The following is a 15519-nucleotide window of genomic DNA, read 5'->3' as shown; positions in this document are numbered from 1 at the left end:
CTCCCTTAACAAATGTCTGAACTTCAGGTAGTGAAGCCAGTTCTTTCTGGAAGAAAATCGATAGAGCCGAAATCTGGACCTTAATGGAACCCAATTTTAGGCCCATAGTCACCCCTGACTGTAGGAAGTGCAGAAAACGGCCCAGCTGAAATTCCTCCGTTGGGGCCTTCCTGGCCTCACACCACGCAACATATTTTCGCCATATGCGGTGATAATGGTTTGCGGTCACTTCTTTCCTAGCTTTAATCAGCGTAGGGATGACTTCCTCCGGAATGCCCTTTTCCTTCAGGATCCGGCGTTCAACCGCCATGCCGTCAAACGCAGCCGCGGTAAGTCTTGGAACAGACAGGGCCCCTGCTGCAGCAGGTCCTGTCTGAGCGGCAGAGGCCATGGGTCCTCTGAGATCACCTCTTGAAGTTCTGGGTACCAAGCTCTTCTTGGCCAATCCGGAACAATGAGTATAGTTCTTACTCCTCTTCGTCTTATTATCCTCGGTACCTTGGGTATGAGAGGAAGAGGAGGGAACACATAAACCGACTGGTACACCCACGGTGTCACTAGAGCGTCCACAGCTATTGCCTGAGGGTCTCTCGACCTGGAGCAATATCTTTCTAGCTTTTTGTTGAGGCGGGACGCCATCATGTCCACCTGTGGCCGTTCCCAGCGATTTACAATCAGCTGAAAGACTTCTGGATGAAGTCCCCACTCTCCCGGGTGGAGGTCGTGCCTGCTGAGGAAGTCTGCTTCCCAGTTGTTCACTCCCGGAATGAACACTGCTGACAGTGCTAACACATGATTTTCCGCCCATCGGCTTCTGCCATCGCCGTCCTGCTTCTCGTGCCGCCCTGTCGGTTTACATGGGCGACCGCCGTGATGTTGTCTGACTGGATCAGTACCGGCTGGTTTTGAAGCAGGGGTCTTGCCTGACTTAGGGCATTGTAGAGGGCCCTTAGTTCCAGAATATTTATATGTAGGGAAATCTCCTGGCTTGACCATAGCCCTTGGAAGTTTCTTCCCTGTGTGACTGCCCCCCAGCCTCGAAGGCTGGCATCCGTGGTCACCAGGACCCAGTCCTGTATGCCGAATCTGCGGCCCTCTAGAAGATGAGCACTCTGCAGCCACCACAGCAGAGACACCCTTGTCCTTGGAGACAGGGTTATCAGCCGATGCATCTGAAGATGGGATCCGGACCACTTGTCCAACAGATCCCACTGAAAGATTCTTGCATGGAACCTGCCGAATGGAATTGCTTGGTAGGAAGCTACCATTTTTCCCAGGACTCGCGTGCAGTGATGCACCGAGACCTGTTTTGGTTTCAGAAGATCTCTGACTAGAGACGACAACTCCTTGGCTTTCTCCTCCGGGAGAAACACCCTTTTCTGGTCTGTGTCCAGAACCATCCCCAGAAACAGTAGACGTGTCGTAGGAACCAGCTGTGACTTTGGAATATTCAGAATCCAACCGTGCTATTGTAGCACCTCCCGAGATAGTGCTACCCCGACCAACAACTGCTCCCTGGACCTCGCCTTTATAAGGAGATCGTCCAAGTATGGTATAATTAAAACTCCCTTTTTTCAAAGGAGTATCATCATTTCGGCCATTACCTTGGTAAATACCCTCGGTGCCGTGGACAGACCAAACGGCAACGTCTGGAATTGGTAATGACAGTCCTGTACCACAAATCTGAGGTACTCCTGGTGAGGAAGGTAAATGGGGACATGTAGGTAAGCATCCTTGATGTCCAGTGATACCATGTAATCCCCTTCCTCCAGGCTTGAAATAACCGCCCTGAGCGATTCCATCTTGAACTTGAACCTTTTTATATAGGTGTTCAAGGATTTCAAATTTAAAATGGGTCTCACCGAACCGTCCGGTTTCGGTACCACAAACATTGTGGAATAGTAACCCCTTCCTTGTTGAAGGAGGGGTACCTTGACTATCACCTGCTGCGAATACAGCTTGTGAATTGCCTCCAGCATTGCCTCCCTGTCCGGGGGAGCTGTTGGCAAGGCAGATTTGAGGAAACGGCGAGGGGGAGACGTCTCGAAATTCCAGCTTGTACCCCTGAGATACTACTTGTAGAATCCAGGGATCCACCCGTGAGCGAGCCCACTGGTCGCTGAAGTTCTTGAGACGGGCCCCCACCGTACCTGGCTCCGCCTGTGGAGCCCCAGCGTCATGCGGTGGACTTAGAGGAAGCGGGGGAGGGCTTTTGTTCCAGGGAACTGGCTGTATGCTGCTGCTTTTTTCCTCTACCTCTGCCTCTGGGCAGAAAGGACGCGCCTTTAACCCGCTTGCCTTTCCGGTGCCGAAAGGACTGTACCTGATAATACGGTGCTTTCTTTGGCTGTGAGGGAACATGGGGTAAAAATGCTGACTTCACAGCTGTCGCTGTGGAAACGAGGTCCGAGAGACCATCCCCAAACAACTCCTCACCCTTGTAAGGCAAAACTTCCATGTGCCTTTTAGAATCTGCATCCCCTGTCCACTGCCGAGTCCATAAACCCCTCCTGGCAGAAATGGACATTGCACTTATTTTAGATGCCAACCGGCAAATATCCCTCTGTGCATCTCTCATGTATAAGACTGCGTCTTTAATATGCTCTATGGTTAGCAATATAGTGTCCCTGTCTAAGGTATCAATATTTTTTGACAGGGAATCTGACCACGCAGCTGCAGCACTGCACATCCATGCTGAAGCAATAGCTGGTCTCAGTATAATACCTGAGTGTGTATAAACAGACTTCAGGATAGCCTCCTGCTTCCTATCAGCAGGCTCCTTTAGGGCGGCCGTGTCCGGAGACGGTAGAGCCACCTTCTTTGACAGGCGTGTGAGCGCTTTATCTACCCTAGGGGATGTCTCCCAACGTGACCTATCCTCTGGCGGGAAAGGGTACGCCATTAGTAACTTTTTAGAAATTACTAGTTTCTTATCGGGGGAAGCCCACGCTTCTTCACACACTTCATTTAATTCATCAGAAGGGGGAAAAACCACTGGTAGTTTTTTCTCCCCAAACATAATACCCTTTTTTGTGGTACCTGGGGTAATATCAGAAATGTGCAACACATTTTTCATTGCCGTAATCATGTAACGTGTGGCTCTATTGGAATGTACACTAGTCTCATCATCGTCGACACTGGAGTCAGTATCTGTGTCGACATCTGTGTCTGCCATCTGAGGTAGCGGGCGTTTTAGAGCCCCTGATGGCTTTTGAGACGTCTGGGCAGGCACGGGCTGAGAAGCCGGCTGTCCCACATCTGATATGTCGTCAAACCTTTTATGTAAGGAGTTGACACTGTCGCGTAATTCCTTCCACATATCCATCCACTCAGGTGTCGACCCCGCAGGGGGTGACATCACATTTATCGGCACCTGCTCCGCCTCCACATAAGCCTCCTCATCAAACATGTCGACACAGCCGTACCGACACACCGCACACACACAGGGAATGCTCTGACTGAGGACAGGACCCCACAAAGCCCTTTGGGGAGACAGAGAGAGAGTATGCCAGCACACACCAGAGCGCTATATAAAACAGGGATACACACTACACAGTGATTTTACCCCTTATAGCTGCTTATATATCACAGATTGCGCCTAAATTTAGTGCCCCCCCCCCCTCTCTTTTTTACCCTATGTAGTCTGGAACTGCAGGGGAGAGCCTGGGGAGCGATCCTTCCAGCGGAGCTGTGAGGGAAAATGGAGCCAGTGTGCTGAGGGAGATAGCCCCGCCCCTTTTCCGGCGGGCTTCTCCCGCTTTTTTTATACAGTTATGGCAGGGGATTTTACACATATATAGTCTTAAAGGCTATATTATGTGTTAATTTGCCAAGTAAGGTACTTATATTGCAGCCCAGGGCGCCCCCCCCCAGCGCCCTGCACCCATCAGTGACCGGAGTATGTGGTGTGCCTGGGGAGCAATGGCGCACAGCTGCAGTGCTGTGCGCTACCTTAATGAAGACCGAAGTCTTCTGCCGCCGATTTCCAGGAACGTCTTCTTGCTTCTGGCTCTGCTAGGGGGACGGCGGCGCGGCTCCGGGACCGGACGACCGAGGCTGGGCCTGTGTTCGATCCCTCTGGAGCTAATGGTGTCCAGTAGCCTAGAAGCCCAAGCTAGCTGCAAGCAGGTAGGTTCGCTTCTCTCCCCTAGGTCCCTCGTAGCAGTGAGTCTGTTGCCAGCAGATCTCACTGAAAATAAAAAACCTAAATATTACTTTCTTTCTAAGAGCTCAGGAGAGCCCCTAGTGTGCATCCAGCTCGGCCGGGCACAAAATTCTAACTGAGGTCTGGAGGAGGGTCATAGAGGGAGGAGCCAGTGCAAACCAGGTAGTCCTAAAGCTTTCTTTAGTTGTGCCCAGTCTCCTGCGGAGCCGCTATTCCCCATGGTCCTTACGGAGTTCCCAGCATCCACTTAGGACGTGAGAGAAACATTATAACCCACCCAAATCTAAATTTCTCTGTACGTTACATCTGCCCCACCTGCAGTGCACATGGTTTTGCCTATTAGAGTGTTTTTTTGGTTTGCTAAGAAACCTGAATAATCCCCTCAGACCATTGCTATCAATTTAGGGTAGGGTGATGAGACTATCAATAACAGGTTGTTTTATGTTGACACTGCTCAGAATGTCGATGCTGGGATCCCAACATGGAACGCGATTCCGGTTGCCGGAATCCCAAATGAATTGCCAGCTAAGCACAGAGGTAAGCCACAGGGGAAGGCTGGGTTAGGTTTAGGCAGTGGGGTGAGGGTTAGGCACCACTGGAAAGGGTTAGTGTTAGGCTGCAGCCTGCAGGGGAGGGAGGGTTAGGCTGCAGGGAAGAAGGATTAGGGTTATACATCACCGAGGAGGGTTATTGTTAGGCTGCAGGGGGAGAGGGGAGTGAGGTTTAGGGTCATGCTGTGGGAAAGGAGGGTTAGAGAGGTTAGGGATTGGGTCTAGTATACTTAACCCTACTAGGTGGCGGCCTGGCGGGATCCTGTGTGTGAGATGCCGCTGTTGGTATTCTGACTGCCAGCATCTCGATACCATCCCGCCAGAACAGGCAAGTATTGTCGCAGGGATCAATGAGAAGAAGATTTAAATGCTTCTTATAATTCACCAAGGTTAAACCGTCTAATTTAAACAGCCTACTCAGAGCACAGGTGTGGGTCAAAAGGGCACCATTTGTAGCCTTTGACACTAGTATCGAAGCACATTGACCCTAAACAGTAATTATACTGTATGTGTGCGGCAAATAAACACAGGCTGTGGCCAAACTGCAGTGTTGTAACTTGGCTGGTGTGACATGTGCCTGTGATCAGGATGTCTATGATCAAACCGTCTATCTCCCAAGTCTCTAGAATGTATAAAAAAGTCGTTAATCAGAGGTTATAAGGCAAATCATTTATTATGCACTAAGAGGTGGTAACAACGGTGCATTTTACACAAACCAATAGCGTTAATATTACTAATCACAAATCAATTGCAATAACCAAATCTTTTTACTGAAGTAGCAAATAAGTTAAATACGTAAATACCAAAAACACTGAAAAATCACTATGGATTTCTGGTAATGGTGCTAGTGTTATGTATCAATATTGGCTACTTGTGGAATGTGCCAATCAATGATGCACAGTGTTATTTGTAGCTAAGCCCATTGTAGAAAACAAACAGATCAATACAAACAAATATCAGGCCAAGGTATAAAGAAAACATAACATGAAACTTAAGATGGGATGTCGCCTAGTGTTTCACCTTCTGGGCCGGGTCGCCCGATGGCGGGCATACACACTGCGATATCACAAATGGCGTCATGCCATGGCCCACCAGAGCATGCAGTTTTGGACGATGACTCCAAATTGAGCTGCATGCACGGTCGACACAGAGGGTCGCTAACGACCCGCGGGTCTGCGCATCTCTTGTGGGATTCGGCATACACACTTAATGATAAAGTAAACAACATCGCTCAGGAAGGGTGAAAATGAGCGACGTTGTTTACTTTATCGCTTCGTGTGTACCCACCTATAAAACAGAGTCTGAGGCAGTGTGGAGAAGTAATAGGCATTCCAAAGGGACAAAGTCTTTTCTGCAAATAGCTCCAGCAGTGCTGATGGCCGAGGTGTGGTAACAGATAACTGCACTTACATGTCGCTAGTATAAAGCCGTGGGAGGTCACATGACAGAAAACTCACTTACGAATCCTAGGTGTCTTCTTTGCTACCATGGGGAGGGTTAGGGCCATGATCACGCAATTCAATGCGACTCATGTCATCCAACCCCCAGACTGCCCACTTCACTCGGTAACTCTGGGCATGCCAGGAGAGTGGGTGAGAGCTGTGGGGGAATTTATTTTCCCTTTACACTGTAAATGTCCAATAGTTTAATCTATGGAATTACACTGCAGGTAGTCTGAGACCACTATAATGCCACTCTAGGACTGGTCTTCATGTGACCTGACTGTCACCTCTGCAATTTCTCCTAAATGTAGGATCTACAGTACATTAATTATCATTTGCTAACACATCCTCTGGTGTGGCTGTGCTCCGGCGGCCGGAATCCTAGCGCACAGCATGCCGGCAGCTGGGCGAGCGCAAATGAGCCGCTTGCGGGTTCGCCATGCTGCAGGCACGATGGCGCGTCACGTTATTTATTCTCCCTCCAGGGGGGTCGTGGACCCCCAAGAGGGAGAATAGTTGTCGGTATGCCGGGTGTTGGGATTCCAGCGCCGGGATCCCAACAGCCTGCATACTGAATACCACCCGCTCAGCCAACCCTTACAGCAATTGTCTGTACTGCATACACTCTCTATAGGATCATTGCATGCAATGTTATCAACTATCTATCTGCAAGCTACATTTGGCTGCTTGAGGAAGGTGAAACATAATAAAATATACAATTGCAGAAGAAACTACATGTTTACAACTGAGGTACATTTTAACAGCTGTAACTATAGATGTACTGTAGTGTCTAAGTAACCACTATTAAAAAAAATGTCCCGCTAAGTGCAGGTTTGCTATAAATACCATATTATACCTATACACCTGAAATTACTATGGTTTTGCAGCCAGTCTGTAATAAACCTGTGCTTCTATATCTGCAATTATACTAATCCCAGCACACCTTGGCTGATACAGCATGGGAATGAATGCCCCACCACAGCTGCTGTACGCCGGTTGCTATGGTGTAAAGCATCTAGGAAAACAGTTGCCATTCAGACATCATTAGGATAGAGGAGGCTCCTCAGATTTAGCTTTCTACCTGGGAGTGGAAATATATTGAGGATTTGGATGGGGCTCGTAGTCTCCAAACAGTCCATCAGGGTCATCAGCAAAAGGACCTATCACCTATAGGAATACAATGGTTATCAGAATGAAATAATTTACTACAGTGCAAAGAGAAAAGGATGTAAAAAGAGTAAATGGACAGGTCTATTGCAAAGCTAGTCATATTTTGCTATTGGAAGTCAGAGTAACCTTAAAAGTAGAATAAACAGTATTATAGAACAATAAAAGTTATCCTATAGCTCAGCATTTAAAAAGACATATAATAATAATAATAATAATAATAATAATAATAATAATAATAATCTATGAGTTTTGGTACTTTATAGCTGCTGTATATGATGGGATATATAGACAAATCCACAACACAATGGGGGTCATTCCGAGTTGTTCGCTCGTTAATTTTTTCTCGCAACGGAGCGATTAGTCGCTAATGCGCATGCGCAATGTCCGCAGTGCGACTGCGCCAAGTAAATTTGCTATGCAGTTAGGAATTTTACTCACGGCATTACGAGGTTTTTTCTTCGTTCTGGTGATCGTAATGTGATTGACAGGAAGTGGGTGTTTCTGGGCAGAAACAGGCCGTTTTATGGGAGTGTGTGAAAAAACGCTACCGTTTCTGGGAAAAACGCGGGAGTGGCTGGAGAAACGGAGGAGTGTCTGGGCGAACGCTGGGTGTGTTTGTGACGTCAAACCAGGAACGACAAGCACTGAACTGATCGCACTGGAAGAGTAAGTCTCGAGCTACTCAGAAACTGCACAGAGAAGTCTTTTCGCAATATTGCGAATCTTTCGTTCGCAATTTTGATAAGCTAAAATTCACTCCCAGTAGGCGGCGGCTTAGCGTGTGCAAAGCTGCTAAAAGCAGCTTGCGAGCGAACAACTCGGAATTAGGGCCAATATACTAATAAATTATTGCTAGATTTATGTAATATGTACCAATGCACCATATTAAGTACAGTGGTGTATCAGTGCCATCTAGTGGCTTTTCAGCACACCCATTTAAGATCAACAGGAGACTGACAGGATAATTTGTTTTATGAACTAATTTCACTATTTAAAATAACAAAAACAAAGAGGATGTGGATGGGATTTGAGTTAGAATTTAATTTTATTTAAATATCAAAAGTTGAATACATATTAATCATATCAATTATCACATTGTGATTGGCTTCTAATGTAATAGGATAATTATCTCTACATAGTATTAAATTAATCCCTGGGTATGTATCTGTCTGTTTGCTCTGGATAATATTGAGAATAACTGGATAGATTTTGATGCGGTTTTCACAATTTACAGCATTTGTCAGGGAAGGTTTAGGTGTATGAAACATTAAAATCCATCCAGTGGTTCTCCAGATTAGCTCAAACAAATGGGGACTTTAGTTTATACTATGTAAAGAAGACGGAAGGTTGGTACCGTTGCCCTGCCTCCTATGTAGCCACACTCCCTTCCTTCAGCCGCTCCTCCTGTTGACCAATGTCCGCTCCGAGCACAGAGCGCAAGGACTGGGTAAGTTCCCCAACCGACACCAGGCACAGAGCAGGAGATACGGCATAGTTATCCGTGCACATCCTGGGGTACTGAGCACAGGACTCTCACCCACCTGGTGCACACACCACGCTGGCCCCTGACACACACAGCGCAGGGGGCTCTGGAGACTGGCTGCGGCTGCTGTATACTGCCCCGGCTCAAGGAAGGTTGGGTACGTGATGCTGGCGGCTGGGATACCGGCGGTCAGCATACCGATGACAGGATCCAGCTGCCAGAAGGACGGCGGCGGGGGCGTGGAACAAAGCCCCTTGTGGGTTCGCTGCGCTCGCCACGCAGCTGGCTCAGTGACTCGCTGCACTCGCCACAGGTTCTATTCCAACTGTATGGGTGTCGTGGACACCCACAAGTGGGAATAGTCCCATTTATGGCTGCACCAAAGCTGGTGCAGCCATAAGAATGGATGGGCGGTGTACCTAGTCGCAGCTTGGCATACTAAGTTGCACCAGCAGGTTGATGCAGCACGTGTGCTAGTATGGCCATGCAAAGGGGAAACGAGCGTGGTTACATTGCTATCTGTGTTATATGCACACTAATGTGCAACCTGTGTGATACGTGAAGCAGAGGTAGGTCGCTAGTTGTTAATATGATGTTTTATTGATTTTTTGAGAGTTAACTTGATGATAGTGCTTTTGGTCAATATTACTATTGCAAGCTTTGTTGTTAAATTACAAATGTGCTGATCCATATAAGGCACCACTATTGTTGCTTGGGGTTCTACACTTAAATCATTTATTATACCTTCTGCTATATCCCTAGTTGCAGGCCAATGCATGGTACTTATTACATTGGACCATGCCTCTAAGGGCTTCTCCTTTTCCTACTCCCATTCAAACCCTACTAACATCCCAGCCGATAAAACTTTAACCCATTTCACTTTCCCCACACCAGTGGTTCCCAACTCTATTCCTCAAGTAGATCATGTCTTCAGGATGTCTGTCTGTGGAAGCGTGGGATAATTACTGACACAGATTAACTCACCTGTGTATCATTAAAGAAAGCCACAAAACATGACCTGTTGGGGGTACTTAAGGATGAGAGTTGGGATCCCCCGCTTTATACTATCTTAATCAATGTAAATGTTACTACAGTACTTGAAATGCCAAAACACATGGATTGTTTTATTACAAGAAATATTCGTCTTTACTCATGTTCACCCAGAGCTTAAACCAAAGACATTCGTACAAGAACTCTGTGCAACCACAGTAAAAACCAAGGGCATGGCTATCCCCTACCCCAGATTCACTAGGGCACTACACCATCACAGCAGGAATGCTAAATCAATAAAAGGTAGATATAGCCTTAATATACTGAGCAAACAAGGGCAGCGTGCAGTCTTGGAACTGATATCATCTCCAAGTGGCGGCAGAAGAGTTCCTGCACACAGGTGCAGTGTGAATGATGCCAACCTTGGAATAACACGGGTCAGCGCCGTGGTGTCAAAGGGGTCTGTCCCGGGTCTGACCCTGTTTGGAACCATGTTGCAAATCGCAGGTCAGACCTGGGACTCTGGTGTAAAAAGGGTATAAAAGGGTCCCTGAGGAAAAATCCGGGTCTGACCCTGCAATCCAACACAGGTAGCGAGTACGGCTGGACCTATGTAAATGGGTAACCCGAGTTGGTGCCCGGGTGTGAAAGTGGTCTGTCCAGGGTCTGACGAGGTTTGGAACCGCATTCCAAATTTCTGGTCAGACCCGGACTTTGGTATAAAAGGAGTATTAATACTGAAGAAAAAGTAAAAAATAAAGAGAAAGTTGATCAAACCAGGAAAGACCAGGGCTGCTGGGTGGTCTACTGGGGCCTATTACTGGGGAAGGGGATTGGAGCCTAGTCAAGCATGTGAGGGCATATACAAGACATTATTGCCCCTTGTCACCCCATTTCTTTATGCTCATCATATGGCTACTAGCAACGAGAATTTCATTGAATATAGGGAAAGAACTGTCCCTTGAGAGAACAAACTATCAGGGTCTCTTCTTGACCAGAGAGTACGATCAGTTATATGAAGCAAATTTTCATGCACTGATTAAAACTAGAAAATAAAACCTAAACAAGCTGTTTACATACCAAATACACCAACACTCATAGTATACCTCTTGTATATACAGCAATGTGTTTCATTTCATCCGGCTGGAAAAATCTGACCCTCCCTCACATACATTAGTAATGAACAAAGTGTATCAAATATATTAATGAGATATTATATAACAGGCACGCTATAGGATTATTATAAAAAACTATGATGCTCTCACTTAAGCAACGCAATGAGAAATATATTGTTTTAATGAATGTGAATGCAAGAAATCTGTATCTGTAAGCTGATTTCCAACATACACTCACTTACTAACCATCCCCACCTTTCCTTACCCTCTTATCTGACCATGGACTGCAGAAGGATTATATAAAGATTATAAGTAGCATTTTCAATAAGTATTCAGTTCTAAATATGACTCTGTTTTACACTTATTTAAACTTGTAAAGCAATATAATGTTTCTTATATTTATCATTGTATCCTAATATGCGTCCTTCCATTAAGATATGGTCATTAGGTCGACAGTCATTAGGTTGACCACTATTGGTCGACATGGTCACTAGGTCAACATGCACTAGGTCGACATGGAAAAAGGTTCACATGAGTTTTTAACTTTTTTTGAAATTTTTTGAACTTTTTCATACTTTACAATCCACGTGGACAACCATTGGGAACAGTAACCTTGCACGAATTATGGCGAGCAAAGCGAGCCATGCGAGGGGCCACGGTGCACTAATTGGGGTTCCCGGTCACTTTACGAAGAAAACACCAAAAAAAGTAAAAAAAACTCATGTCTACCTTTTTCCATGTCAACCTAGTGACCATGTCGTCCTAATGCATGTCGACCAATAGTGGTCGACCTAATTATTGTCGACCTAATGACCGATACCCCTTCGATTGCCCTCTCTCTTTTTGGTCGCCCTTTCACCATATTTATTAGTAAGATCCAATAAAACATTATTTTCATCTGTACATGTACAGTATACTCGTATAGGTTTGAGAAAACATGTCACTTCCCGAGATCATCACTAAACTCAGCAGTACTTTCAGAGCGATTACATTGAAAGGTTAAACCTTAACTGACAAACCCAAGTAAAGCTGTTGAAGAATTAGGGCAGGAGCCACAAAGACCTCGGAAGAATCTACTGATTACCGGAATATAAGATACTGAATAAGATAGAACATTAAAACAAGTTGCCTGATGGAATAAACAATATACAGTATACAAAATTCAAACAAACAAAATAAGTCTTACCCCGACTTTCCTTCCACTGATGCTGTGTATATCCATTGGTAAAGTGTCTCCTAGGTTCTTCAGCAGTACGAAGCTCTTCACAGCAGCCTCTACTGCAAGCTCCCTATGTTCTTGGCTCTCAACAGAACGTAGGTCTAGGGAGCTGTAGGGATTCATGTTTGGTGGATCAAACTCTCCCAAACGCATACGAGTATAGAACAAGGGATATACACGCTCTTTCACTGTCTAAGAGATTATACAAAGAGCTTAGTAGGCATGATGCTAAAATATAATTACTATCTTTCATAATGCAAAATAATAGCATATATTACATTATATAGAACTCTGTCTGTAAAATTAAGCCATGTTAAATAAAGATGTTTTTATTGCTGAAGAGCTTGTCAAGAAATATACTGTACAAAAGGAAAACCAAAACTAGCCAGTTATTTTTATGGACATGCTATTTATCTGCCCCCAATGTTGAAAACATTCCATAATTAACTATGGTTGAACCTATACTGTTATGCTTGTCATTTCAACACATGATGCGAGATGTAATAGTGTCCGAAATTGCCGGCTGTGCAGCCGATCTAGGACGTTTTTTAAAGTGGCAGTCATTTGCAAGGCATGGTTTTGCCTTGTAAATGACTGCATGCTACTTTAAAAAGTCGTCCAAGATCGTCTGGCATCCTACACCTCCAGCAATCTCGAACGCTATTACATCTCGCTTGTGGCATGATTTATCATTAATTGTGATTATATTTATATTGTATTATGCGATTGTAAGAATAATTAATATATAACAGAGGCTTTCATAGTATTGTATTTTATATCCTTATTTTCCAATATCCATTTCCAGGAATGTCTATAATAGGTATTTTGAAGAAGTCGTTATATGGATGTATTTTCAAGAGGACAACTTCCTTGCTGTGCTCTTATACTTATTTTTCCTGTGATAGTGGGGACAAAAGGCGAGACTGAATTATGTTAATCAGGGCCGAAACTAGGATTTTTAGCGCCCGTGGCAAGGCAGTAATTTGGCACCCCCACCCCCCTTCACCACCCCCCCACAAATAAAAAAAAATACAGAAATAAAATAAAACAAATTATAATAAATATACAAATTAACAAAAAATAGATAAAAAGGCATGGGTGTATGGCAGGTGTATAATGTACAGCAATGAGTACACTGCAATCCCTCTATCACAGACACTAGTGCAGCATATGATATGAGGACTGTACACTGACAGTGCATGGGGGCAGCTGCGGCCAGGCATGGGTGTATAGTGCAATTAAATGACCTGGAGATGCTGCTCATTACACGGCAGGTGTGCCTGCCCTGCCAGCTGGGACTTGTAGTCCCTCCCCGTGTTATATAATGCACGAATGCGGCCGCTGCCTACCTTTGGCTCCCGGTGTCTCTCCTCCTCATGCTGGCTGCACAGGCCCGGGGAGCAGTCCTCACCCACAGCCAACTGCTGCTCACTGCATCCGGCTCTTCCTGCACTGCTGCTCGCTGCACACGAAGCCCGGAGTGTGCCCGGGGCAGCCGATGCTGATTGGCTGCTGTCATCACCCAGGGCGTCACTGCGGAGGTGCGACTCTCCCAGGCAGCGGCTGACAGTCAGTGCCCGGTGCTGGGCTGGCCGGGGCGGCGTGTAAATTGTGCTGCCAGTCTCAGCAGTTTATTTAGTCCAGTGCGTCCGGCTCCTTGCAGCCGCAGGGGGAGGGGGGTGTTAAGGAGTTAAAGTGACTGTCCTGGGGCCCCCTCTGATCCAGCGCCTGGGTCACACGCCCCCCCCCCTCCCCCCCGCCTAGGCCCCCCCACCCCCCCTTAATTCCGGCCATGTGTTAATCACACCATTACAATTTATAAAACACTTGTATGAAGCAAGGCATAGATCACAAGATCATTTTGTTATGCACAAACACCGCATGTAGCTATATGTGTTTGTACAGAACAGCTTAAAGCTAAAAAACCACAAACATCACTATTTGTTCTTCGGGAGGCTTGCCACCTAGCAACAGCAGGTGGGTATGGCAGCAAGCCTCCCGAAAACGCTGAGGGAGAGAAAGTGAAAGAGTTTTCACCTCTCTCCCTCACAGCTCCAACGGCGGGCGGGCGCGCATGCGCCCGCGGTCACGTGAACGCTGCGTCACGTGCACGCGCACAGTCACGTGAGCGCGCGCCCCCACCGCTGGTTAGATTTTTCTGTCAGCGCTGGCATGGAGGACAGCGTTTCTGTATCAGCTACAGACTCACTGGGGTAAATTTACTAAGATTCGTAATTTCCGAAAAAAGGTCAAAGTTCAATCACGAATGACATCGACAGTGTAAAACTGCAACTTTTTGAATTGATTACGATGGATTTACTAAGCTGTCATATTCGGGTTTTTCTTTTCTTCCGATGTCGATGTCATTCGTGGTTTTTTACCTATTTTTACGGCAGTGATTAGCAAAACACTGCCGACTTTTTTTACAATCAATCTCGGCCGGATCTGTGTGATCCGTGCTGGGGTTTATTTATTTTTAATTAAACACTGTAAAATAATAAAAAAAAATGCGTGGGGTCCCCCCTCCTAAGCATAACCAGCCTCGGGCTCTTTGAGCCGATCCTGGTTGCAAAAATATGGGGAAAAAAATGACAGGGGTTCCCCCATATTTAAGCAACCAGCATCGGGCTCTGCGCCTGGTCCTGGTCCCAAAAATACGGGGGACAAAAAGAGTAGGGGTCCCCCGTATTTTTAAAACCAGCACCGGGCTCCACTAGCTGGACAGATAATGCCACAGCCGGGGGTCACTTTTATATAGTGCCCTGCGGCCGTGGCATCAAAAATCCAACTAGTCACTCCTGGCCGGGGTACCCTGGGGGAGTGGGGACCCCTTCAATCAAGGGGTCCCTCCCCCCCCAGCCACCCAAGGGCCAGGGGTGAAGCCCGAGGCTGTCCCCCCCATCCAATGGGCTGCGGATGGGGAGGCTGATAGCCTTTGTTGTAAAAGAAAAGATATTGTTTTTAGTAGCAGTACTACAAGGCCCAGCAAGCCTCCCCCGCATGCTGGTACTTGGAGAACCACAAGTACCAGCATGCGACGGAAAAACGGGCCCGCTGGTACCTGTAGTACTACTACTAAAAAAATACCCAAAAAAAGACAAGACACACACACCGTAAAAGTATAATTTTATTACATACATACACACATACATACATACTTACCTTAAGTTCCCACGCAGGTCGGTCCTCTTCTCCAGTAGAATCCAAGGGGTACCTGTTGAAGAAATTATACTCACGAGATCCAGGGGTCCAGGCTCCTCGGGAAATCCAGGGGTAATCCACGTACTTGCATAAAATAAGAAAACGGAAAGCCGAGCCACGAACTGAAAGGGGCCCCATGTTTTCACATGGGACTCCTTTCCACGAATGCCAGAAACCCACTCT

General features: G+C 46.4%; 1 protein-coding gene across 3 annotated transcripts in view; it reads right to left on the bottom strand.

Annotated features, from left to right (window-relative positions):
• LOC135035884 (uncharacterized) overlaps nucleotides 1–15519 on the bottom strand; it is a 153071-nt gene that overhangs the window by 12492 nt on the left and 125060 nt on the right. For all 3 annotated transcript variants that reach the window (XM_063954390.1, XM_063954384.1, XM_063954391.1), the window contains 2 exons: nucleotides 12103–12327; nucleotides 7240–7325 (listed from right to left, as the gene is read on the bottom strand). In XM_063954390.1, the coding sequence (XP_063810460.1) occupies nucleotides 7240–7325; nucleotides 12103–12327 (311 nt within the window). The remainder of the gene's footprint in view (nucleotides 1–7239; nucleotides 7326–12102; nucleotides 12328–15519) is intronic.

This window comes from Pseudophryne corroboree, chromosome 2 (genome assembly GCF_028390025.1).
Source record: "Pseudophryne corroboree isolate aPseCor3 chromosome 2, aPseCor3.hap2, whole genome shotgun sequence".
Taxonomy (NCBI): domain Eukaryota; kingdom Metazoa; phylum Chordata; class Amphibia; order Anura; family Myobatrachidae; genus Pseudophryne; species Pseudophryne corroboree.
The sequence above is the reverse complement of the archived record's forward strand: the minus strand, read 5'-3'. Positions and strand labels throughout refer to the sequence as shown.